At 49.1% G+C, this 26,643-nt stretch overlaps 2 protein-coding genes across 7 annotated transcripts in view; one reads left to right on the top strand and one right to left on the bottom strand.

The window, feature by feature from the left end:
- Positions 1 to 21,191, bottom strand: part of Cd300lf (CD300 molecule like family member f) — a 108,302-nt gene extending 87,111 nt beyond the window's left edge. Inside the window, exons 1-7 of one of the 5 annotated variants that reach the window (XM_015504230.2) lie at positions 20,080 to 20,248; positions 8,566 to 8,907; positions 7,242 to 7,362; positions 4,698 to 4,810; positions 3,558 to 3,580; positions 3,095 to 3,244; positions 1,813 to 2,645 (exon numbers count right to left, since the gene is read on the bottom strand). In XM_015504230.2, the coding sequence (XP_015359716.1) occupies positions 2,502 to 2,645; positions 3,095 to 3,244; positions 3,558 to 3,580; positions 4,698 to 4,810; positions 7,242 to 7,362; positions 8,566 to 8,907; positions 20,080 to 20,122 (936 nt within the window). In that variant the 5' untranslated portion in view covers positions 20,123 to 20,248 and the 3' untranslated portion in view covers positions 1,813 to 2,501. Of the gene's footprint in view, positions 1 to 1,812; positions 2,646 to 3,094; positions 3,245 to 3,557; positions 3,581 to 4,697; positions 4,811 to 7,241; positions 7,509 to 8,565; positions 8,908 to 17,019; positions 17,189 to 20,079; positions 20,249 to 21,171 lie in introns of those variants that run through there. The other 4 variants (XM_048797902.1, XM_048797903.1, XM_048797904.1 and 1 more) reach the window with 4 other exon arrangements.
- The window catches only part of Rab37 (RAB37, member RAS oncogene family), a 57,948-nt gene that overhangs the window by 16,198 nt on the left and 15,107 nt on the right, over positions 1 to 26,643 (top strand). The gene's annotated exons all lie outside the window — the stretch shown is intronic.

Here is a 26,643-nt window from a genome sequence, read left to right as displayed (position 1 = left end):
AGGCAGGAGCATCATGAGTTCAAGGCCAGCCTCAGCAACTTAGCCAGACCTGTCTCAAAGAAGAAAAAAAAAAAAAAGGTCTTATTGTGACCCAACCAGTTGAAATGACCAGCTCAAGATCAGTCAAGCTTCTTAGCTCTACAAATTCCCCCCAAGGATGGAAAAGCTCTTAAGATTCCAGAGAATTATATTTGGAGCAATGAATGCAGGATTCAGCCACCAAGGCCACTTGCCCCAGGTCCACTCAGGGTAGCAGCTGTGAATAGTCAGGCAAACCTCAGCACATGCTAACAATGGGCCCTGTGCCTGCTGCATCACTTTCCTGTGGTCCTCAGGTTTAGCTTGGCCTTCCTTCTCAAGTCATTACAACTGACACTTCAGCCCCAGCCCCCACCAAAATCAACCCAAGTGAAGTAATAGGACTCTGTCCTCCAGGCAGAGGGCAGACACTAGCTACATGCCAGACACTAGCTAACCAAGGGGGATACAGGGACAAACGAGAAGCACGCAGACTAGTGGGGAACAACAAGCCCACATACCACTAAATAAGTCATAAGAAAGTTCACCAGGCTCATGCTATGAAGGAAACAAAACAGGGCAAAGAGACAAAGAGATTTGGGGGGTAGGTTGCAGGGACTGTCACCCTGAGGGTAATTGAGGAAGGCCCCCTTGAGAGGGGACATTTAGGCTAAAATGTGACGATGAAATACAGCCAACTATTCACAGATCTGCAGGAAGAACTTTCCAGAAAGAAAGAACAACAAGTGCCAATGTGCAGATAAGGGAGCAAGCCTTATCTTCGTGTGGGCTTTCCATGGCTGTGACGAAACACCTGAGATAATCAACTTATAAGGAGGAAAGACTTATTTGGACTCATGGTGTCAGGCCATGATGCTTGGCCCCATTGCCTTTGAGGCTTGGCCAGGCAGAACATCAGCAATGAGCATGGAGCACAGCAAAGCTGCTTACCTCCTGGTGGTAGGAAGACAGAGGGACAGGAGGGGCCAACATCCCCTTCAGGGACACACCCCCGTGACCTCTTTCATCTCACCAGGCCCCACCTTCTGAAGGTTGCACCAGCTCCCAAGAGCACCATCAGCTGGGGACCAAGCCTTCAACTCATGGCCTCTGGGGGACATTTCAGGTCCAAACCCGACATCTTAGAAGGACAGGAGAAAGGCAGGTGTGGGTGGAGCAGAGCAGAGGAGAGGGAGAGTGGATAGAGTCGGGCCAGGCCGGGTAGACTCCTGCCCTTGAGGGCTGAGGAAGGTCATAAGCAGAGGATGATCAGCTCTCTGCTTTGAAAAGGTCATTACGGCTGCTCTCAGGAGAAGGACTCAGAGGCAGAGAATGAATGAGGGAGAACAGGCAGGGGGCGGATGGACGCCTGACTAGGCTGGGAACCATGGAGATGACGAGACACCACGAGATTTGGGACATATTCTGGAGACAGGGCAGGCAGGACCCTAGAATAAGGGTAATAAGTCCAGCATCTAAAACTACTCACTGTCCTTGTGTAAGTGACTCTCTGAGTGGGTACACACACACACACTATCTTTCTTACAGAAACAGGGCAGGGTTGTGGTTTAGACTCCAGAACCAAACTGGAATTCGTGGGCCTACCAGCCACAATCCTTGGTGCCAGTGACTGAGCCTATCTATACCTCGGGTTCCTCATCGGTAAAATGGGGCAATGACAGAGGCACCCTTGTAGGGACTGAATTAGCGACCACATGTAAACCACTCAAGGGAGAGCACCTGCCACAGAGCAACCTATTGCTATTGTACACAAATCACCACAAACTTAGTGGCTTAACTTTAAACAATACAGATTTATTCCTCTACAGTTTGGGGGGCCAAAAGTACAAAGTCAGTTCTACAGGTGTCGGGGGCTGGCTCCTTTTGGAGGCTCCAGGTTCTGGAGGCTGCAGCCTTCTTGACTCCTAGCCATGCTGCTCCAACCTCCACTTCCGGGGCACTTTGCCTTCTCCCCTTCTGACTTCCTCCTCCCTCGTAGGAGGGCCCTTGTGATTGTATTTTGAGCCCACTGGATAATCCAGAATAATCTCTCCACCGCTAATTCCTTAACTTAATCTCACATGCAGCATCATTTGCCACAGAAGGTATATTCACAGGTTCTGGAAATTAGGATATGGACGTCTTTGGGGGGCCTTCTGTCCCCCGAACACAGTAAGCAATAAATAAAGGTTAATTACCATTATTATCATTACCATTACTATTCCCATGGCCACCCCAGAGCCTATCCCCACCCCTCTCCCAGTTTATGTGGGTGAGGTGGAGATAGTTCCCCAAAGGCTACTAGTTCCCCAAAGCCCCCCTGAGGCTGGGCCCCAAGCCCAGGTTAGAGCCGCAGGCCATGGTGGCTGGTCAGGTAGAGCCTCAGCCACTGGTTGGTCCTGATGGGGGAGCTGGGGCAGAAAGCAGATGAGGAGGGACACACTGAGGCCTCGTGCAGGTCCAAGAGGGAGCCAGGGACCAGGCTAAGACTTCCTGATGACGCTGTACTCTGTGGGCTCCTCGTGGTCCCTGCTGGGAATGTGGCCTGTGTTGCTGTAGGTCGGCTCCTGGTCCAAGAGGTCCAAAGACAGAGATGCGTAGGAAATGTCCTCCCGCGGTAAGGGGGGCTGCAATAGAGATGGTCAAGGAGATCTGAGGGGCTGGCGGGCTGGGACAGAGGAACCCTCAGAGGAGGCCCGTGCAGGACGCAAGCTTCTCCAGTTCACTCCATGCCCTCCAGCTTCCCCCCGCTCTGCCAGGCTCCCCAACACAACAGAATCCCACCTCTGCCCAGGCGGCCGAGGGCACCCTGAGCCACGTGGCCTGTCTGCCTCTCTCTTGCCCATGCGAGGACCACAGTGGGTCTCCCTGGCCTCCCCAGGGCTAAGAACTTGTGTGAAAACACTTCTGAAAGCCTGAGGGGGTGATCCTCAGGCCAGTCCTGCAACGACTGCGGCCCGGCCCAGCCCACCCTCCTCTGCTGGGCCCACGTAGGTACCAGAAAACCCATCCTCAAAGTGGGGCTGACCAAACATTGCCCCGCCCAGTCCCAGGGGAGTCCCCACAAAGGACACACCATGGTGGCATATTCCACTTCCTCCTGGTCAGCCTGGGCCGAGGAGAAGGTTTGGGCAGAGGCCTTCTTCCGGGAGGAGCTGGCGGAGGATCTGGGCTGCAGCACGGACAGGTTGGCATAGCAGAGGTCCTCCTCCAGGGGCTGCAGCGCCTGGGGAGGGGACACAGGCGGAGTCACTGAGCAGCTTGTGGGCACAGGCTCCTATTCCACACCGGGACATGAGCCTATCCGCTTCCCAGTGACTCCCGGGTGCCCCCCACTTTCCCACCCCCTTTGCCCCTGAGGCCTCCTCCCCTCTGGATATTTCCAGGCCTCTCATCCTTCTGGGCCTGCGGGGGCCAGGGGGGCATGGGTGCTTCGGTACATGATTGGTCTGACATCAGGGCTCTTGGAAGTTGGGAAACAACGAAGAGGGAGAAGGAGCTGGCTGGTCTCTCAGGTGTGACCTCAGGGACTCTCTTACCTGCTCTGGGGACAGCCCCGCATCTGAAAGACAAAAACAAGCCAGAATCAGAAGGCCCATCCCTGAGGCCCACAGAGGCCCAGAAGAGAAACGTGGTGGGAAAGGGGGTGGATGAGGCTCCAGGTTCAGAGACAGGAGACCCAGATCTAACTGTGACTCCTCAGATGACACTCGGTGACATTGGCCACATCCCCTCTCTGAGCTTCCATCTTTCCATCTGAAAAAAAGAGGAAGACCCAGCCCACTGGGTCCCCACATCCGAGAACTAGCCCATCAACTGCTCGGGTGGCCCTACCGGCCAGCCATCGGTGCCCCTGGAGTTCAATTTCTTTCTGCAAAATGCTGAGCCCAGGCTGTCACTTCTCCCTGAGGTTCTGCTGAACTCCCACATTCCTCTGCCTGGTGTGTCCTTCAGGCTCAGCTCAAAGTTGTGCCTGCCTCCCGCAACTACCAGGCTGCCAACCCCCCTCTCCCGGCCCCTGCTTCTGTTTGTCCCAGTGAAATCGAGTTAGTCTTCAGGTGGGCTTTGGGTCACTGGGCAGCAGGGCCTGTCCCTTCCTCGCATCTGGAGGCAGAATTGCTCCCAGCTGCCCCCAGCGGGGTCAGCACAGCACGGACTGGCTTCCAGGGAAGTACTGACTCCTGAGTTTCTTTGTGATTTTTTTTAATTTTTAATATTTTATTCGTTGTTGATGGACCTTTATTTATTTATACATGGTGCTGAGAATCGAACCCAGTGCCTCATGCATGCCAGGCAAGCGCTTGAGCACTGAGCCACAACCCAGCCCCGCTTTCTGCCTTTGATCCTCCCCCTTCAGCACCCCCAGCCCTTGTGGTCCAGAGACAAAAAGAAGAAAGGGTTTCCCCCCAGTTTTTAGTTTCAAATATCTAGATGCTGAGGTGTCCTTAAGACTTAAGCCTGGCTGACGCACTCAGGAGAAGAGGTGGTGAGCCCTCCCGCCAGGTTGGGCAGGTTTGGCAAGAGCTGGGGCCCAAGCATTCTGAGAAGTGGCACGACTCGTGAGAATGTGGAAGTAAGGCCAGGCAGGAAAAGGGTTTCATGATCTCTGAGCAAAGACTCCTAGGCTGGCCACACCCCACCCCTCCAGCCCCAACCCCACGGGGCCAGGGGCCTCTCACCTTTCTTCTGCCGCCTCATCATCCTCCAAGCCAGGAGTGAGGCCGCCATCAGGAGAAGCATCAGCCCAGCAAAGATGAGCGGGAGGAGGATCCTGAGCTCGGTGATGGGGTGCCTGGGGATGACAGAGGGGACTGTGCACCCCGCTCGGCTTCCGTCTCAGCCCTCTCCTGGGCCCTGGAGGTGGGGAGGGCCGAAGACCTCACAGCCTGCAGGACTTGGTTTCACAGCCAGGGAAACTCTTGGGTGCCCTCAAAGATGTTTTTAATAAAGGAGAGGAGGGCTCACAAGGTAGGGGTCGGTAGGTCTAGTGGCCCAGCAGAAATCACAGGGCAATGGGCTCCCACCAGGTCTCCCTGCTTCTATGCCTGCCCTCTCTGCTAGACTGAACAATGTCCCCCCAAACTTGTGTGCACTTTGAGCCTGTGAACATGACCTGTTTGGAAGTAGGGTCTTTGCCAATGTGATCAAGGTAAGATGAAGTCATACTGTTTAGGGTGGGTCCTGGCCAATGACTGTCACGGCAATGAGGGAAATTCGGACCCAGACACCCACAGGGAGAAGCCAGGTGACCACAGATGCAGAGGTTGGACTGATGCAGCTACAAGCCAAGAAGCCCCAAAGATTGCTGGCAACCACCTGAAGCTAGAAGAAAGCATGGGACAGACTCTCCCTTCGGTGCTCAGAATGTGACTATAGTTGGAGAAAAGGTCTTTAAGGAGGTTATTGAAGCCAGGCCCAGTGGCACACCAGGCACAGTGGCACATGCCTATAATCCCAGTGACTCAGAGCCTAAGGCAGGAGGATTGCAAGATCAAGGCCAGCCTCTGCAACTTAGCAAGACCCTGTCTCAAAACTAAAAAAAAAAAAAGGAGGTAATTAAAGTTAAAGAGGTCATTGATGTCATTGGTATGGGCCCTAATCCAGTGTAACTGGTGTCCTTGTGAGAAGAAATTAGGACATAGAGTTACACAAAAGGGAGGCCACGTGAAGACCCCAGAGGAAGATGGCCTTCTACAAGCAAAGGACGAGACCTTGGAAGAAACCAGCCCTTCTGACTGATACCTTGGTCTTGGTCACCTGGCCCCAGAAGTGTGAGGAAAATAAATTCCTGTTCCTTAAGTCCCCAGCCTGTGGTGCTTGTTAGGGCAGCTCTAGGGGCGCATACAAGGACCCCCCCCCCCGTTCAACTTTGAATTCACAGGAATATGAAGACACAGGTGTCAATTAATTATATCTACTTTAATTGGTTCCAGGAGTTATCTTGAGGTGGAAGAACTTGAGGGCGGATCCCTGGACTCTCTGTTCATTCCTGTACCCCCTCGTGTTCCTCAAAACAGCGACAGGTGTGAATGGACGCTCCGTGGCTGTTTGTTGACTAAATGAACAAATCATCCGTCTCGCACTAGTCCAAGGCTCCAGTGGCACTCACACAAGCTTTATTAATAAGATGGGGACTCCTTGGCTATTTTATTAAATGCAGTTTGGTAAGAAAAAAAAAACTCTCAAAACAGGGGGGGAGAGAAGGGAGTCCCTGATGGTGGAGAGATTGGGGAGTCCCATAGAGATTGGGTGACAGGGCCCAGCAATAGAAGACCTTGGCAGATCTAAAAAATAGCCACAAGGTCGAAAGGGTCAAGAAAAGCCAAAGGAGGAAATCAAAGAGGCTCTCGGCTTCTCGAAAGCCCTTTGACTGCAGATGGCTGGGCAGGGCACTGAGAAGCGTGAGCCTTGCTCTGGGTTTGGAGGCCAGACTCCATCCAAGCTCCAGAGTGACCCTCATCAAGGAAGTGATGAGGCTCAGTCTCTTCTGTAAGATTCCTCCTCATGGGGCGGTCAGAGGCAAGGTCAAAGAAAACATAATCATGGGCAGGAAATCCTGTCGTGAGCTTCCAGGAGCCTAGGATGGGAGCTACCCGTGCTACTGTTTTTTTTTTTCTTCTGGGGGGAATAACCAGGTATTGAACCTGGGGTGCTCCACCACTGAGCCACATCCCAAGTCCTTTTTATTTTATTTTATTTATTTTGAGACAGAGTCTCTTTAAATTGCTGAGATCCTCGCTAAGTTATTGAGGCTGGCTTTGAACTTATGATCCTCCTGCCTCAGCCTCCCGAGCCACTGGGATGACAGTTATATACCGCTGTGCCCGGCAGTGCCACTGATTTAGGAGAGACAGGATGTCCCCCAACCTACCACAGCCTCCCAGGTGGGACACTGGGCCAAGAGCCTCTGTGGTCCTAAACCCTGTGCCCACACACTGCAGCCACACGGTCCTCACTGACTGCTACTCATTGCTTTCCCACTGGGCTCCATCTCTACGCCTGCCATGTAGAAGTGAATTCAGTAAACGTGGGGCCCAAGAACAGATGAAGCAGTAAGTCCACAGACTGTGCCCAGGATGACAGCTCCCAGGGGCTGAGAGCAAGCGGGAGGACTCCCAGGGTCCTCACCCTCACCAGGGAACCTGAAGCCCTAGGACCTTTCCCCACTGGAACAGCCTGGGCCAACTAAGCCACAGGGGACCGCAGTAACAGAGCCTGCTTACCTGGTGGCAGGGTGAGTCGAGAGGCAGGTGGTCTTTTCCTCGACGACTGGTGCTGTAGACATGTTGGTGGTGGAGGTGGAGGTGTTGGGGACTGTTGTAGTTGGGGACGCTGTAGTTGGTGCTTGACATACAAACAGATCACACACTACTCCTCCTGCCAGCCCCCAGCCTTGCCCCTGGCTCCGAGCCTGCAGATAGCGTGGCCCCCCTTGCTGGAGATGCCTGGGTGGAAGGGCTGGATCCTGAACCGCTCATATCCCCCGATCTCTGGGAGAGGAAGGGTCAGAGGGTCCCCAGGAAGAGCTTCAGGACAAGGACAACTGGGGCTCAGCTAAACCTTAAACAACCCTCTGCTTATAACAGTGCCTCAGGCAGTGGCTCCCTTGGCCTTCTCCATTCAGCAAGGACCCAGGAGCCTGAGGGACTAGTACAGGGGCTAACGTATACCCTAGATTGAAGACTTCTAAGATCAAGACCAACCCTGAACAAAATCAGAATGTTCTGGAAGGCCTCCACTTCAGGTAAGTTATGAAGATTCGATAATGGGGACACCTTCCTCCTGGGCATTGTCAGGATTCTGAGAGACAATGCCTGCTGCCCACTGTGCCACCAGAACACGCCCCAGAGGTTCCAGGCCTGGGCTCAGGTGACTGTGGTGCTCCTTTGTGCCCCCAGAGCCCTGCCAGCTGGTGCCGCCTGTCCAGGGTCCGAGCAGCAGAGTCAACAGGAAACGCCTTCAAACCCAGGCCTCGGGACCCTGGAGCCTCCAGCAGCGCCCGCTTTCTGGAGGACTTAGGACGACCCTCAGTAAGCCAAAGGTATGAGCAGCTCCCAGCGGGGTCCCAGCAGCAGGAACGCAGCCGTCTGTGAAGGCCTCTCTGGGCTCAGGAGTCAGACCAACACACCAGGCTCCACAGGGCTTCTTCTCCCCCAGGGTGGATACGGAGGGGGGTGAGAACAGCACCTGTCCAGGCCCCGCCCAGAGCACCCCAAAGAGCAGGGCACCCCTGCACACTGAGGTCCCAGGAAAGCAGTAGCAGGTCTCCCAGACCAAGGGCTGAATCTGGGGACCATCACCTTGACCTTTATTGGCGTAGGTTCAGGACTGAGCTGTGCAGAGGGAAAAGAGAGTCTGCTCTGGCTGACTTCCTGGAGGAGGTTCCAGGATCCGGGGCTTTTAAAGAAGCCCCACCCCTGGCCAACCCCAAGTGTTCACTCAGGATTCTGTGAGACCTCGGGATTCAAGCCCCTCTGTGACAGGTCACTCTGAATAACGGACCATTCACTTCAGTGGGACCTCAGGGACACATCAACACACTCTTACCTGGATCAATGGTCACATCAACTGAAAACCCATGGTCAGATCCAACCCTCTCAATTGCACACCAGTAAATGTCAGCGTCATCTCTCCTGAGGTCCTCCATGGTCACCATGAACGTGAGGTTTTCCTGATCATCCCTGATGGACACACGGTCTTTCTTCACCTCCTGCTCTGACCCAGTGGTTTTAACAAGGGTTTTGCAGCTACTCCAAACAGCTCCTCGACACCAGTACTTCTTGTGGGTCTTCCAGCCTGAGGTATAATTACACTGCACGGTCAGTGAGCCCCGCTCTGGGCCACTCGTTGTCTTTGGACCAGTGACTTCATTCTGTGCAGCGGAATAGCCTGGAAAACACAGATCCATATAGCTGTCACTTCCCACCCCAAGGGCATTGCCACAGTGTCCTGCACCTGGAAGAGTTCCCAAGTCAAGGAAAGAACCCACCTTCCCCGAGTCGGACCTGCATACTTAACACACTGCTGGGTCAAAGGCTCCAGGAAGATCACTAGTGAGCACAACCCCAGCTCTCTCAAGAAACAAACATGGCGGCACAGCAAGGATGGCTTCCTGTCCTTCACCTCTCTCTGCCTCTGATGACCAGTGAATCTGTACATTTTAAGGGGTGTCCCTTTGTGGCCATCTCTGTGTTGTGCTGGTCTGGAGGGGAGGAAGCAGCAGGATCCGGGCCCACGGCACCTGCTGCTGCCTCCACCAAGCACCATGGCCCTCAGGACGTCTCGCCGAGCAGCCATACCAGGCGGCTGAGCAGGGGCTGTTCTGGGGGTCTCGGGGCCTCCAGAGCTCTGCAGGGAGCCTGCGTGGATGAAGGCCTTGGAAGTCGACCAGAGCTGTGAAGCTGGTCTCCACGTGCTCTGGAACACCCAGATCCCATCTTCTCCACTGAGTTGTCTTGGTGTCTGTCAAATAGCAAATTTGTGAGTTTTGTGTGGGTTTTCCCCTTGTGATCCACTGATCTATTGTCCATCCTTATGCCAGTCCCACACTGTCTGATTACCCCAGCCTCACAGTAAGGCAACCACTAAAATACACCTTCTCCGTATTTGTTCTTCCATTTTCTCCTCTTCAAAAGATCTGGGATATGATTAGATGTTTCTTTACAAAAATGATTGTTTAAAATGGCAAATGACACTAAGCCATGGCATCAAGGAGACGAGGGAAGTGGGGAGCCCAGGGAAACGGGGAGGCCCAGGGAAACGGGGAGGGCAAAGATCCAGGCCCGCACAGCCCCATTCCACTTCAGCCCGTGGTCCCTGCAGAGGAGACGGACGCTGCAATATCACACCTTTTCTTTTTTCTGGAGGAGCCAAAAATTTTGTGTAAACATTCTCACTTTTTAAACCCCCAGCTTCATCAGAAGTAATAGCAATCAGGCACAGGCCACACAAAGTGCTTCAGATGTCACTGTGGGCTCTTGGCCCTGCACTCACATGCAAGATTCTTTTCAATAACTTTGTGAAGGTTTGATATTAGAGACACACTATTTTCTCAAGATGAATCTGACAGATTTCCATCTTTTATGCTCTGGAAAGAGAATATAAATGGAGCAAATGAATTTTTGTTTCTTTAGAGCCTATCTGGCAAAAGAGCCTCTATTGGGACAAAGTCTTTGATAACTTAATTTTTTTTCCTACAATTATTGGTCCTTTTAGGTTTTTTCACTGCTACCTCCCATCAGTCCTAGTGAATAAACCCAGGAATATTCTACCACTGAGCTACATCATGTCCTGCTTTTTGTTTTGTTTTGTTTTGAGACAGGATTCAGTAAGTTGCTAAGGCTGGCCTTGAGTGTGTGATCCTCCAGCTTCAGCCTCCGGAGTCGCTGGGATTACACGTGTGTGCCACTGCAGCCAGTTTTGTTACGTAGCATTTTAAGGTCCACAACTCAGCTTTTAGAGCACTCACAACCATCACCACGATCTGATTCCTGAGCATTTTTCTCAGCCCTCAAAGAAATCTCATCTCGAGGCTGGGGCTGGGGCTCAGCAGTAGCGCACTTGCCTGGCATGTGTGAGGTACTGGGTTCGATTCTCAGCATTGTGTATAAACAAATAAGATAAAGGTCTGTCAATAACTAAAAAAACTTTTTAAAAAAAATCTCATCTCATTAGCACTTGTTTCTCTTACCCCTATCTCTCAGCCCCCAGTAGCTACTAATCTACTTCTATTTCTAGGCCAATAGAATCACACAATATATTGTTTCTGTCTTATAAATAAAATATAATGAGTCTTCATACATTTTTATATGTTCTGCAATCAAATCAAATTTTTTTGGGGGGGGGCTAGATTGTGGCTCAGTGGTAGAGCGCTCGCCTAGCGCATAGGAGGCCCTGGGTTCCATCCTCAGCACCACATAAAAATAAATAAATAAAATATTGTGTCCAACTACAACTTAAATATATATATATATATATATATATATATATATATAATTTTTTAGTTGTAGTTACACAATACATTTATTGTATTTTTAGGTGGTCTGAGGATCAAAACCAGGGCCTTGCATGTGCTAGGCGAGCGCACTCTACCACTGAGCCACAACCCCAGCTCTCAAATCAAGTTTTTTAAAGGACTTCCTCCCCGCGTCTCAAATTTTGTTTTCTGGAACAATTTGCAGAGGTACTTCTATTTTCTGGGAATTATTTTCGGGTGCATCATTTCCTTTGACCATTTTGCTTACCGTTGTCTTTCTCTTGCGATGCAGAAGTTTTTTCATGATTAACAAAGAAAGCTCGAAAATTCACCTTTCCTCAAAAAGTTCAGTATCTTTTCCTTGGTGAGTCCCCTCCGGGCCTCGCAGAGAGCAGACTCAGGTGCGCAGCCCCATCTCTGCTCCCAGCAGGCACTTATCTAGTGGGGCAGCTCTGTCTCCATCTCTGAAATCTGGCTTTGCAAGAGATTCTGATGCAATCCAAAGTTTTCATATAAAATATATTTGTATCTGGGGCTGGGGTGTGGCTCAGTGGTAGAGCGCTTGCCTAGCATGCATGAGGCACTGGGTTCCATCCTCAGCACCACATAAATGTAAAATAAAAGATACTGTGTTCACTTAAACCTAAAAAAAAACAAATATTTATATATAATATATTTGTATCTGCAAAAACACTACGTCCAGAACACATAAGTGCCTATATTATAAAACAAAAATGGTTTAAATTGAATGAGCTAAACATCTATGTCAATGGTTAGATAAAGAATAGGAGTAAGAAGAGAAGAAGCAAATGGAAGGAAATAATAATGAAAACAAACAGCCTGGGGTTTTTTATTTGTTTTAATGTAGAAAATTTAAACAGACACTTCAGAAAGAAAGCTTATGGATGGCCCAGGACACATAAATAAAGACATCACTAGCCATCTACAATGCAAATTAAAACTGCAATAATTAAAACTGCCTGAAACCCACCACGTATCTAAAACTTAAGACTGACAATACAAGATGGAAAAAGACACCACGCAGCCAGGATTCCCATGCACTACAAAAGTGCACCTGCTGCTCTTTTTGTGAACAAGGGTTTTCAGTTCCTTTGACTTTGTTTCTAGTAGTGCACGGAGGGCATCACAGACATGCCGGCTGAAAGATTGACACAGAGACGAAGACACTTTCTGATCCCATATGTGAACACATCAGGCAGATTGATCTGTGGTGGTAAAGATCACAACTGTGCTTCACAGGGGGAAGGACTGGCTGGGCAGGGAAGTAACTTTCTGGGTGATGGAAATATCCTGTATCTTGCTAGAAGTGTGAGTTACAAAACTCAGAACTATACTTTTACTCTCTATGTATTTCAGTATCTGTAAATTATACCTCAACTTAAAAGAGTCTCATGGGCTGCATCTAAATTATGCTTAAAGTTGTTTTATGGCACTAAGTGCATATATTATAAAACAAAAAGGGTTTAAATTGAATAAGCTAAACATCTATGTCAATTAGACTAAAAAATAGGAGTAAGAAGAAAAGAAGCAAATGGAAGGAAAGAATAAAGATAAGAACAAAGTTTAATCAAATAGAAAACAAACATATAACTGAGAAGATCAACAAAACCTACATTCAAAAAAAAAAACTAGCAAGAAATTCATGATAGAAACAGGGAAGAGCTATGTAATCAATATCAGGAATGAAAAGGGCAATATCCTGCACATCCTACACAGATTAAACAGACAATAACAAAAGTAATAATAATTTAGAAAGACAGTAAAAGGATATATAAACTGTTATGCCAAGATATTTGAAATTTTAGATTGAATAAACAATTTCTAAAAAAAAAAAAAACTCCTTGCACAAAAGAAGTGGAAAACCTAAACAATCCCCAAGCTATTCCAATAAATCAAACTGATTGTTTTAAACTTCTCCCAGAAGAAACTCCAGGCCTGTGCAACTCTACCTACCAAAGATGTAAGGAAGGTATCATGGCTGACTTGCACAGAAAATTCTGGGACACAGGAAAAGATGAAGCGACCCTGAATCCATCTAGTGAGATTAGCAAACCTAATTGATAAAGGCAGTGGGAGAAAGAAACATGAAGCCTGGCAGGAAGATCAGGCCTGTGATCCTCAAGACTCAGGAGGCTGAGGTAGGAGGATCACAAGTTCAAGGCCAGCCTCAGCAACTTAGTGAGACTCTGTCCTAAAATAAAATAAAAAGGGCTGGGAATGTAGCTCACTGTAGAGTGTTTGCCTAGCATATGTGAGGCCCTGGCTCCATCCGCAGTATGACAAAAAAAGAAGGGGGTAGGGAGAAGAAAAAGGAGGAGGAGGAGGAGAAGGAGGAGGAGGAGGAAGAGAAAGAAGAGAAAAAAATATTATAGGCAAATATTAGTTGTGAACATAAATGCAAAAGTCCGAAACAAACAAAAAAAAAAAACCAGCCAACTAAACCCAGTGCTATATAAAAAGAATGATACATTCCTGCCAAGTTGACTTATACCAAGAAAATAAAATTGTTTGTTATTTTGTTTTGTTTTGTTTTGTTTTGTTTGGTACCAGGGAGTAAACCCAGAGGCATCTAACCACTGAGCCACATCCTCAGCCCTTTTTATATTTTATTTTGAGACAGGAACTCACTAAGTTGCTTAAAGCCTCACTAAGTAGCTCAGGCTGGCCTTGAACTTGTGCCCCTCCTGCCTCAGCTTCCTGAATCCCTTGTATTACAGGTGTGTGCCACCACACCTGGCAGCAAATTGTTTTAATATTAGAAAATCAGTACATGCAATATGTGTCACTAGTGGAGTAAGGGAAGAAGACCATTCACTCATCTAAGGGAAAAGTACTTGGCAGAATTCAACACCCATTTATGATTATCTAAGAACACTTAGCAAAATAAAGAACTTCCCCTCTCTGGGAAGGATTGTCTATCAAAGACCTCAACAAACAGCACCCCAACCAGAGACCTTGGTGTGTACTTTATGATAATTTGTTAACCTGGACATTGATATTTTATGCACATTTAGGTACATGTGCTATTTTTTAAAATTCTTAAAAAAGTTGGGCTGGGTGCACACCTGTAATCCCAGCAGCTTGGGAGGCTGAGAATTGCAAGTTCAAAGCCAGCCTCAGCAGCTGTGAGACCCTAAGCAGCTCAGGAGGCTGAGGCAGGAGGATCACATGTTCAAAGCCAGCCTCAGCAACTTAGGGAGGCTCTAAGCAACTCAGTGGGACCCTGTCTCTAAATAAAGTATAAAAAATGGCTGGGGGTGTGGCTCAGTGGTTAAGCACCCTGGGGTTCAATCCCCAGTACCAAAAAAAAAAAAAAAATTGATTTGGTATTTGGGTTTTAACCTGAACTCAGAGGGAGCTTTTTCTTTACTTTCTTCTTCTTTTTCTCTTTTTCCCTTTTTTCTGGTACTGGGGGCAAAACCCAGGGGTGCTCTACCACTGAGCACCCCAGTCTTTTTTATTTTTTTAATATTATGACAGGGTCTAATGGGGCTGAGGCTGTAACTCAGTGGCAGAGCACTTGCATGGCATCATGCGTGAGGCACTGGGTTCCATCCTCAGCACCACATAAAAATAAACAAGTAAAATAAAGGTACTGTGTCCATCTACAACCTACAAATTAAAGAAAAAAAAAAAAAAAAAACAGGGTCTAACAAAGTAGCCCAGGCTGGCTGGCCTCAATTTTGCAATCCTCCTGCCTCAGCCTCCCAAGTAGATAAAATTACAAGCGAGCACCACTGTGCCCAGTGTCAGCGCATTTTTAAAAATAGTTTAAAATACTTAAGGAGAGCAGCTGGACATGCAGAAGGGACATGCTGTGGGCTTCCCCGTCTCAGCCTGAACATCTGTCCATCAAATCTGCTGTTTTTCCTTGGGAACTTGAGAGTGGTGACAATACAAAGCTCCATCAACTCTGCATGGTCACGATAGGCCCTGTGATGTTTAGTCTTTGGGTCACCTGCATTCCATAGCAGCATGTTGTGCTTGTGCTTACAAGGTCACCCAGAGGACGGGCTGGCGGGCCACAGTGGCCCCACTCTCCTCCCAGGCTTTATACTCACGACCATCATGAGGGGCCAGAGCCCCAGCCTTTCCCCAGCACCTGCTCCCTCTTGTGCCCTCTCGGACACGTGGGGTCTGGTGCCCCCAGTGCGAGCTGGGAGGGTGGATCATTCTAGACCCATGCTACCGGAGCAGCCATCTTCTTTTCATGGCGTGAAAAGACAACCGTGAAAAGACGACCTTGACTCTTTTCTTCCATAAATTCTGATAAACACTGAGGAATCTGGAGCCCTTAAATTTATCTTGGGGAAAAACCTCAGAACTGGTTTATTTGGTGCCATGGAAACCCTTTTTTTTTTTTTTTTTTTTGCCTTCAATACACAATTACTAATCCACTGTTTGGTCTACTCGATTTCAGTTTCTATTTTGACAAACAAACACTGTATTATTAACTATTGGAATGAAAGCTCTTAACTATTCTTTATAAAACAACAACAACAACTTTTAAGGCTATCATAGACAGTGACGGAGGCAAAAAGATCACAAGTCCCAGGCCAGCCTGGGCAACTTAGCAAGACCTTGTCTCAAAATAAAAAAAAGTGAAAAGGGTTGGGATGTAGCCCAGTGATAGAGCACCCCTGGGTCCCATCCCCAGTACCAAAACAATAATGACAATAATGATACATTTTAAACCCCAGAACTTCTTTCAGATAATTCTAGTTTATGTATATATACATTTATGTTTAATCAGATCATCTCTAGCACAAGTGTGTGTGTGTGTGTGTCTGTGTGTGTGTGTGTGAGTATGTGGGTATGTGTGTGTACACCAGAGATGATCTGAAGGGGTAAACAGGTAAGAATTTGGGGATATTTTAAATCAGTAATGGTAAAAGGGAGGCCGGTAGAGTAGAGGAAGGGTATAGGGGCGAGCAGAGGGGAGGGAAAGGGGAGGCACTGGTGGAGGGAAAGTGCCTTATGTTCTTGTGCAGACGTCTCAATGAATCCCACTATTCTGTGTGATTATAAGACACCAACACCAAATGTAATTAAAAATAAAATAAAAACCCTGAAAGAAAAATAAAATAAGGAAGAGTGGTGAAGGGTTTCCCTGCCAGATGCTAACCCACTATCAGGCTATAATACAGAAATCAGCTCAGAAATCTAGCAAGAATAGATAAACCTATCATTAAAACAGAATAAATAGCCTAAAAACAGAGCTGCTCTGTCTAATAATTTCATAACCCACAAAAGTCTTCAGAGATAGGTGAAGAAGGAAGCAGAGAGCAGCAGCACCAGCCGCGCGGGTCCATCCAGGGCAGGAAAAGAGGCAAACATTAGGGTTAGGGTTAGGGTTTAAAGAAAGAAAGTGGAAGTGAAATAGCCAGGTGTGGTGAGGCATGCCCCAAATCCTAGAGGCTCGGGAGGCTGAAGCAGGAGGCTGGGCAAGTTCAAGGTCAGCCTCAGCAATTTAGCAAGGCTCTAAGCAACTTAGTGAGACCCTGTTCCCAAACAAAAAATAAATAAAAAGGGCTGGACATGGCTCAATGGTAAAGCACTCCTGGTTCTATTCCCAGTACCCAAAAAAAAAAAAAAAAAAGGAAAGAAAGAAAAAGGAAATGAATCTTTATAAAATCTCTGGGGCTGATGAGAGGAAGAGCTTCTTAAATTTAAAATTAATAGAAGATATCACACAGAAAAAAAGCCAATAAACACAACTCTATATAAATAGAACACTTGGACACACCACTATAAAAAAAAAAAAAACTGAAAAAGAAAAGAACTGGAAGGAAAACTTGAATGAATTCCCCCGAAAGTGATGAATATCCTGGCTCTTTACAAATAATGTGTACAAGGAGAAACAGTGACACCCCCATTTGGAAAACGATGAAGAACGAAAAGAGGCAAGTCCCAAAGAGAAAAGTCAGGCGGAGGGTAATATTCACAGGGCTCATTCTTAACAACCCAACAAACATAGAGTTTTAAGCAATGTCATTGTCACATACCAAATCAGCCAGGTCCTGGGGGGTCACACTGTTGTTTCAAGATGGAGTCTCCCTGCGTTGCCCACCTGGGCTGAGAGACCCCCTGCCCCCGCCTCCCCTGAACTGCAGGTGTTTGCCAGCCTCGTGGTCCTGGACGGGTCACCCTCCTTCCCCAGCAATTTCGCCCCAGGAGCTGATGAAATCCTCCCAGGCTGCCCCAGCAGCCCCCTCTGAAGCATGTGACCAGGCCACACTGACGTTTCTGTTCCCCAAACACACCCCGGCCAAGCGCATGTCCCTCGTGCTCCCGAAACCTACCCCGGGAGACCTGGCTCAGCTCTGGAGCACCTGCTCCTTCCCCTGCCCCAGGTTCCGGCCCAGGTGGGACTCCCTGCCCGCCTGGGTCTCCCGCCCCCCCTTCCTGCCATCCAGAGCTGCTTTCTGCTCTCCTCTGGGTGCCTGTTACTTCTTAAAACTATCTTTTTCTTTCTCTTCATTCTGTGGACTGGAGGGTCAAAAAGACCCTGCGAGAGTCCCGAGCATTAAGGTTCGCCTCCAACGCCACCCGGACCTCCTCCCAGGACTCTCCCGTTGTTCTCTTGCTCTCTGATCGTTTGCCACCGAGGACCCTTCGCATACCATCAAATTCGCCTTTTCAGAGAGGACAGCTCAGTGTTCTTCATACATTCACAAGACTGGGCAACCACCTACACTCTAGTTTGAAACATTTTTATCACCCCCCAAAGAAACACCCTACCCCCTGGTAGCCACTTCCCTGGCCCCCTTTCCAGCCCAGCCACCACGGATCTGCTTGCTGTCCCTATGAATCGGCCTATTCCAGACATCTCCTAGGAATGGAGTCAGACCCTCTGACCTTCTGTGTGTGGCTCCTCCCTTCAGGGTCTGGTTCAGGGTCTATCCACGCGGCGGCAGGGGTGGGTTCTTCAGACTGGGTGATGGCTGCGCAATGCCCCGTCATGTGGGTGACCACATTCTACTCAGCCAGTCACCTGTTTGGGTTAAACATCTAGATTTCCACTTTTCAGAGATGATAACTAATATTGTTATGATACTTGTTGTTTTTTTCTTTACAGTGCTGGGGACTGAACCCCAGGCCTTGAGCACACTATACAAACACTACCACCGGGCTACCTCCCAGCCCAACATTTATGGACTTGGTTCAACTTTTCACACAAACATGCATCTTCAGCTCTCCTGGGCCGACACCTAGGAGTGGAATTCCCAGGTCATATGATAATTCTGTTTAACACTTTGAGGAACAATTGCTCCTCAAATATCCACTGGATATTCCTATATATCCTTTCCAATTGATTTTAAGAGTCTTAATCATTCAATTCTATGAAAATAGGAGAAGAAAGATGGGAGGGCCATTTGCAGCAATCGTTATACTCTCTTATTGGATAAATCCCCTTATTCAAGTTGGCATGGTAGCGCATGCCTATAATCCCAGAGGCTCAGGAGGCTGAGGCAGGAGGATTGAAAGTTCAAAGCCAGACTTCGAAATTTAGCAAGGCCCTAAGCAACTCAGCAAGAACCTGTCCCTAAATAAAATGCAAAAAAAAAAAAAAAAATGGGTAGGGATCTGACTCAATGGTTAAGTGCCCCTGGGTTTAATCCCCAGTACAAAAAAAAAAGTTAAATTGCTCATTCAAATAATATTATTGGTCTAATTGGAACCTACTACTATTATAAGCACAAAAAAAAAAAAAAATCCCTGCTCTCTGGAAGATTTCATTCTATGGAGGGAGGGGGCAGGTGATGCAGAAAAATAATGGAAGGGAATTGCAGTTTTAGAGTCATCAACAAAGGCCCAGGGAGAAGAACGCACAGGGAGGGTGTGGAGGACAGAGCCTGCAGCTGTCTGGGAACATTCTGGGCAGCGGGAACAGAAAGGACAAATCCCTGAGGCAGAAGCATCCCAGCTGGTTCAAAGAACGTCTAAGGGACCACTGTGACCAGAGGGGGTGGAGCCAGGGAGAGGAGAAGACCTGGGAGACACAGGGACCTCTGAGAGCACCCCGCGGCCTCTGGAAATGCCTGGACTCCAAGTCAGACCGGAGGTCACGGGAGGGTGTGGAAAAAGAGACAGATGCTTCCTGCCCCCAGGTTTGGCCCAAGCACCAGAAAACACGGGCTTTCCAAACAAGAAGACAGGGAAGAAGGGGGCAGAGAGGGATGCCGGGGGGGGGGGGGCATGGGGTCAGGTCACGTTTGAAATTTCCACATCTGGATGCAGATGCTGCAGAGGCAGGAAGCCGTAGGACCTGAGTCCTGAGACGGCCAAAGTTCACAGGCAAGAAAGGTCCCTGTGTTTTAATCACATCTTAGGGATCCCACGACCCTCTGCCTGGCCCAATCCCAGCCCTCCCTTCCTCTCCATCCCACCTCTTGACCCTCAGGCCCTCAGCGACTTCTATTATTTCTTTCTTTCTTTCTTTCTTTTTTTAGAGAGAGAGAGAGAATTTTAATATCTATTTTTTAGTTTTCGGCGGACACAACATCTTTGTTGGTATGTGGTGCTGAGGATGGAACCCGGCCGCACGCATGCCAGGCGAGCGCGCTACCGCTTGAGCCACACCCCCAGCCCGATTATTTCCTTCTTACCCAGATGCCTGGAATCTCCTCTCCCTTCTGTCCCGCAAAATGCCCTCTTTCCTTCCTACAAACCCCCTCCACCTCCCATCTTCGCCGAGCCATTCCCTCTCAGAGCACATTCAGAAGGAAGGCGACAGTCCAGGCCAGAGGCAGCGGTTCTCCAGCCCACCCCCGCCCCGGGAACCAGAGCGCCCATGCTTCTCCCCATCCTGCGCAGGCTCTGGCCACCTGCTGTCCATTTTCAACAGGAACAGCCCCCGAGTGGCCAGGGATCCCCCCTGGGCTAGGCTCATGATGAAGGGGTCAGTTCGGCCTTGGCAACTGTAGGTGCCAAAACATTGGGGGCGTGAGAAAATAAAACCCCAGAGGCTCACACCTTCCTGCTGGGCTCCATGGTCCCTCTGCCAGCTGCTTCCTCTGGCCAGTTAAGCCTTCCCCCCACACACACAGACCTGGTCCACTCACCTGGGAGCCAGAGGAGGACGGGAAAGAGCCACAGCAGGTGCATTTTTTTCTTCCCTCGGGTCCCCCTCGGTGGAGCCTGTCACAAGGACCTGCTACACGCTGGACTCCATCTCCTGCTCTCTGCCTTCTCTCATCTCGCCCGGCACTTCCTCCCTCGGCCCACTTCCCACTGGTGAACAGAATAAAAGAGGAAGGAGGTGAACAGGGTGAAATTTCAGAGCAATTACAATGCAAGAAGTTCTAGTCATCGTGAAAAGCTTTTGAGAAATACCACCACTGCCAAGAGTCACGGGGGCAGGGAGGACCCTAAAAAGAGAACCCAGCCTCCTTCTCTACCTGGTAGACATCTGCAGACAGGGAGCCACTGGGTCTGGCCAGCCCTACTCTTCTCCTCCCCTCCTCCTCTGGAGAAAAGGTGGGGCAGGGGACCCAGCTCCACAGAGGGGCCTTGGAGAGTCAAGGCTGATGGACAGAAGGCCCTAGACCTGGGATTTCAGGTGTGGCTGGGTTTTTGAGAACCCCGAAGGCCTGGAGTTCAACAGCATTTGGGGCAGGGGTGGGGCTAGGTCAAAGCCAGAGGAGAGCCGTAGACTAGAAGTGGGAATGAGGAGGAAGGAGGCTGAGGAGGGGTCCAGACCCAGACTACAAGGAAATGGTGTCAAAGAGTTGGGAGACGGGAGTGAGGATGTTAGCCCAGTGGAAAAGACGCTATGCGTCCTTATGGAAGCCACCAGCTGAGATCTGTGACTCCTGACTCAACCTGAATCCTCCAAAATCTCACCGGGGTACCAGAGCTCCTGGCCCAAGAAACCAGCCATTACTTACACCTGTCACCCCCCACTCCCTCCTCCACCTGACAGTGACCGTCCGTCAAAGGAAAGAAGGAAAGAAGGAAGGAAGGAAGGAAGGAAGGAAGGAAGGAGTCAGTCAGTGCACCCGGCTTGGCCTGTCTTGCTCCCTTCATTCCGATCCCACGTGTTCCCCACCTTCCCTCCCCCATCAGCACCCCCGCAAGCCCTGGGTGCTCATGAAAAGGCCAGGCCTTTCCCATACTTCGCACCTGGAGCCACTTTGGGTATGTGTTATACACACCCTGTGGCATCCTGACAGGGACGTCCCCCTCCTACCCTCAGCAGACAGGCAGTGTAGGTGAGTTATTGGCACTGAAACTCGGCAGCTGATAAGCCCTGGTTTTTCAGGATGTGGCCAGAGTCAGCCTCTCGCTTTACATATCTCCAGACCATAAGGTCGGGTCAGAAACCCGGGGCAGGGCTCTGCAGGCCTTCAGCCCCCAGCACCCGTCACCACACAGTACATGGGAGACACCGGCTTCTGCACCAGGAGAGCCACTGGCTTCCAGGGGAATGACCAGGAGTCACATGGGCTGGGAAGGCCCTGGAGACAAGGGGACAGATGCATGAGAGTCATGGAATAACCTTTCCTTTCGTGGGCATGTTCAGCAAGGGGTGAAGAGAGTAGTCTGCCAGGAGCCCGGCCTATGGCCAGACCCTCTGATCCTGCTCCCCCAAGACCCAGCCTCCCCAGGGAGGATTCCCCTTTGAATCAAGAAATGAGATTTAACCAAGTGATTGAACCCACTGAGCCACATCCCCAGCCCTTTTTTATATTTTATTTAGAGACAGGGTCTTGCTAAGTAGCTTAGGGCCTCACTAAGTTGCTGAGCTGGCTTTGAACTTGAGATCCTCCCGTCTCAGCCTCCTGAGCCACTGGGATGACAGGTGCGAGCCACCATGCCCAGCCTCGCTCATCTTTTATCTCTTCCTGTAGAAATGCATGGGTGATTCCAGAAATCGGAAGGGGGCACCAATGTGTTGTATACACTATGTCACTCAATAATCAACAGATTTCCATCACACATGACACTGTCTACTCTGGGGAAAGATGCCCTGTGAAATAAACATCAAGAAGAAGGGAAAAGCTATGTCTGGCTTTAACACACAGTTCTGTCTGGTGGAGATGCATCCAGGGACACATTCTTCTCGGTCTCATGAATTTGCAGATACACCTGATCTTTTTGGACTCAACTTCACAGGTGGGGGCAGCTTCTGTACCAACAGGGCTGGTTTGGTGGAGTCTCTCTCACTCTGGACTGTGTTGCTAGTTGCTAGATCTGCACCTGGCACACAGTAGGTACTCAATAAACACTGGCAGAGAATAAATGAATGGATGCACTCTGTGTACGGCATTGCCATTCTCCCCCTGGCTCTGAGAGCCCACTGAGACACTCTGTAGCACCTAAGAACCAGCCACAAACCGTAACTACTCCAGCACCCATTCCTGAAGCTTCTTGATTCCCCTCGGACCTGCCGTACTTCATCTTCTCTACCCACTTGTGTTATGTTCTGTATTTTACATAATTATCACACTGAATCCTCACTGCAAATCTAGAGGACAGGTGATGTTATTCCCATTTTTCAGATAAAGAAACTGAGGCTCAGCGAGCAGGTAATTAATCCAAGCAAGCAACTAGCTATGAAGTAGCAGAGTGAAGATTCGAACCAGGTCTGGCCCATATAAGTACGGGAGGGAGAAGAAAGTTGGAGAAGAAGAAAGAGACACAGAGAGAGAGAAGCTCTTTGGTCCTATCTGGTGCTAAAAATGAAGAGGGACCCTGATATCAAAGAGTTAGTAAGATAGAGAATCTTGGACCTGGTTAACATCAGAGTGCTCACACCAAGGTTGCTTTTGAAACAAGTTCCCCAAAATGAAAGGATGTTTTATCACAAACTAACAAAACCAATAAGACACAGCACCAACCTCGAACGCTTTCCAAATCTAATGTCCCTTTCTGCCATCTTGGCCTCAGCCCTGGGAAGTCAGGCAGAGGTCAAGCTGATTTTCCAGGAGCAGGTGCTACGGGCTGAATGTCTGTATCCCCCACGAAGCTGTCTGTTGAAACCTGGTCCCGGCACCATGTATTAGGAGGTGACTAGGTTGTGAGGGGCCGCCCTTGGGACTGAGGGCCCCCAGAGCTGCCTTGCCCCATGTGAGGACATGGCCAGAAGGCACTATGAGGAAGTGGCCCTTGCCACACACTGGCTCTGCTCAGGCCTGACTTTCCAAGTCTCCAGAACTCTGAGAAGTAAATTTCTGTTTGTAAACTGCCCAGACTGTGGTGTTCTGTTACCGCGGCCTGCAGGGATGAGATGGTGGGCTGATCCTCTGCAGGGTTAGAAGTTGAAAGGGCTCTTGATTTTCAGAAGAGAGCACCTGCCAGCTTCGTCACCTGCTCCTCAGCTTTGTTCTGTTTTGTTTTTTGGCACCAGGAAGCGAACTCGGGGGCACTCGACCACTGAGCCACATCCCCAGCCCTATTTTGTATTTCATTTAGAGACAGGGTCTCACTAGTTGCTTAGCACCTCACTATGTTGCTGAGGCTGGCTTCGAACTCGAGATCTCCCACCTCAGCCTCGGAGCCGCTGGGATTACAGGTGTGCGCCGTCACGCCTGGCAGGGAGTTTGATCTTTTTTTTTTTTTGGTTGTTCTTGGACTTGTATTATTTATTTATTTATATGCAATGCTGAGAATGGACCCAGGGCCTCACACACGCTAGGCAAGCGCTCGGCCACTGAGCCCAGCCCCAGCCCTGATCGTTTTTAAAGCACAAATTAATGGGCTCAATTTATTTGGAGAAATAAAACCACCATTTGTTCAAGGAGAGTCAGGCTACGGATGGCGTTGCCCCCTCCCTCACCCACAACGCACCTCCACAGACTATTTTCCAGTCACAAAAGTGACACGTTCATGGCGGAATGACAGAATCCAGATGAGCCCAAAGTGCTTGGGGACCGCTGCCAGCCCCACCTCAGAGAGACGGCTTCTGTCAACAGTGGGTGTGTCCCCATGACCAGGCTCCCATTCTCCTGTGGAAAAGCCATCTGTTTAGTCCAGGTTCAATAAGGGTCAGCCATGTATGAATTTACCTCCCCAAGAGAATTATGACTTTTCCTAGGGCTTCAGGAAAAACATAGAAAGGAAACGTGGCAGGGGGAGGTATTAATACTTTAGGAGGCTACACACGTGCGGGAAATCTCAGTACCTTCTGTTCAGTCTAAAACTACTCTAAAAACTAAAGTTGTTTTGTTTGTTTTGGTAGTGGGAATTGAACCCAGCGGCACTCTACCACTGAGCTACATTCCCAGCCATTTTTTATTTTATTTTGAAACAGAGTCTAAGTTGCTGAGGCTGGGCTCAAAATTGCTATCCTCCTACCTCAGCCTCCATGGTAGCTGGGACTCTAGGCATGCACTGCTGTACTCAGAATAGTCTATTTTTTTAAAGGAAAAAACACATGATTGATAATGTCAACTCTAAAATACTTTTTTTTCTATTTAACACTTTCCCAGTAAATACTTAAAAAGAAAGATAATGCAAGAAAATGGTTGTGAAAAATAAAATGAAAATAAGACAAAATGAAGAATAAAATCTTTTCTCTATTCCCACCTATCACCCCCAGAGCTTCCAAGTGAACCCTGTTGGGCACTAAAGTCTCCCCCAAACAAGTTTGCATAGACTTCAGAATATTCCTGCCAGGTTTCATTCCCTGAATGACAGTTTCTCCCAAATAGTACACTAAGTGGCTTGGTGGTTAAGTGCCCCATTCTTATTGCCATTTTTCCTGCACCGCATGGTATATATCCTAGAATTTCTTCCTCCCTTCCCCACCTGCTGAATTATTTTTCTTAGGAATGCTACAGTGAGCATGGATGCCACACCCATCCTCATGAGTTCTTTTGCAAGGAAAACCAAAGGAATTTGCATCGGCAACTGTGATATCATCAGTTTCTCTCCCAAAAGGTTCATGTGCTTGCTGGCGTGTGGGTGAGGGGCTGCTCCTCAAACCTAAGCCAATCCTGCCCATTCTCAACGTTTCATCAAACTGCTGTATTATCCCATTGTATCAGTTAAGGTTCTCCAGAGAAACAGCATTGGCAGGACGTATGGATATATACATATGTATAATGCATACTGATCAATATCAGAGAGAGAGAGACATGTTCCAATGAACAAATCATAGAGTCTGGCAAGTCCAAATTCTACAGAGATGACCAGAAATCCAGAAACTCTCAGGAAGGAGCTGACGGTGCAGCATTTCTTCTTCCCCTGAGAGACTTCAGGAGTCCTTCAATTGATCAGTCGAGGCCCACCTAGGTTATTGAAGACTTAAAGTCAACAGTCTGTAGATGCTAACCACATGGATGAAATGCCTTCACAGCACCTAGAGTCGTGTTGGGTGGACTGACTGCAGCCAAGTGAGCCCACAGGACTGCCCACGAACACATGCCCAGGAAACACACCTGTTCGCATTCTTTGTTAATTTGTTTCTTGAGCTTTTCTCCTGAGAGTTCTTCCTGCGGGCAGGATGGTCCAGTCTGGTCTGTCATATGTCCAACAAATATTTTTCCCACTTCACTTGTCTTTGACTTTGATTTCTGTTACTGTCTAGCCATCAGAACATTTTTTATTTCTGTGATCTTTCTCCTGGGTGGCATCTGAATGTCCTGCCTGGTTAAGGTCACTCACAGCCAACTGCAGGAGGAAACACCCATTCACCAAGGTGCTCTAAACACCGCCCTGAAAGACGGAGGGCAGGGGGGCCGCACCCTTGGCCTTAGCCCACGGCTAGGTCTCTGCTGTCGTGTGATTTACCGTGAGGCCTCTGATTCAACCAAGGTCACAGCTTCGCATCTGCTGCAGAGTGGCAAGTGCCCATCTTGTTACTCGGGGCCCCTTACATAGGAGTCTACCTATCGCTTGGTGTCACATGCCGTGGGTCAAAAGAACTCAGGCATTCTTTGTCACACAAGCCCCACAGACCCCGAGTGGTTTCCTATGTTGTCCTCACCACCAGGAAACCTAGAATCAAATGTACTTCTCAAATGCAGTCATGAGCAGCCACATGGCCCTGGGTGGGAGATGTGCCCCCCAGACACCCCTCGCCACTCATCCACACACCCCCTTTGTCTTTGTGCACTTTTTTTTTCTGCCCTTAATACATGTGGGTTTTGTCTTAAATGACCTCTAGTCCCCTTTGGAAGTGGAGGAGACACAAATGCAGACATGACAAAATGACTTAAGAAGAGCTAACTCGACACTCGTCCAGATCATGGCAAAGATGACACAGAGGCTTCCGTCAGAAACATGACTAACTGACTTCTAATTAATTAATGTTTTGTAAATGCTCTTGGAAGGGGGAAAGCACAGAAAAATCTGGAAAGGGGACAGATGGAAGGGAGGTCCTGGATTTAGGGAGAAATAATTCAGAGATGCTTGTAGATTGACCAGCTCTGCGCTTTCCGTCCGTGGTGGCCCAGATTAAAAACTCCGGGAGCTGCTGCCACACCTTCCTGATGCTGCTTAACAGACCCCTATGAGAGCATCACCCTGCCCCTGCCCCTGCTCCGAGCCGGAGTCAGCTGAGCTGGAGTGCGGAGCCCTGGGCGCCTCCCTGGGCCTCACCAGCCAGCAAAGAGTCTGCTTCTAGGATGACAGAAAAAAGGATGGGAACTTCTCACCCTGCCAAGGAAAGGATAAAGGGGGAA

This window comes from Marmota marmota, unplaced genomic scaffold (assembly GCF_001458135.2).
Source record: "Marmota marmota marmota unplaced genomic scaffold, marMar, whole genome shotgun sequence".
NCBI lineage: Eukaryota > Metazoa > Chordata > Mammalia > Rodentia > Sciuridae > Marmota > Marmota marmota.
The sequence above is the reverse complement of the archived record's forward strand: the minus strand, read 5'-3'. Positions and strand labels throughout refer to the sequence as shown.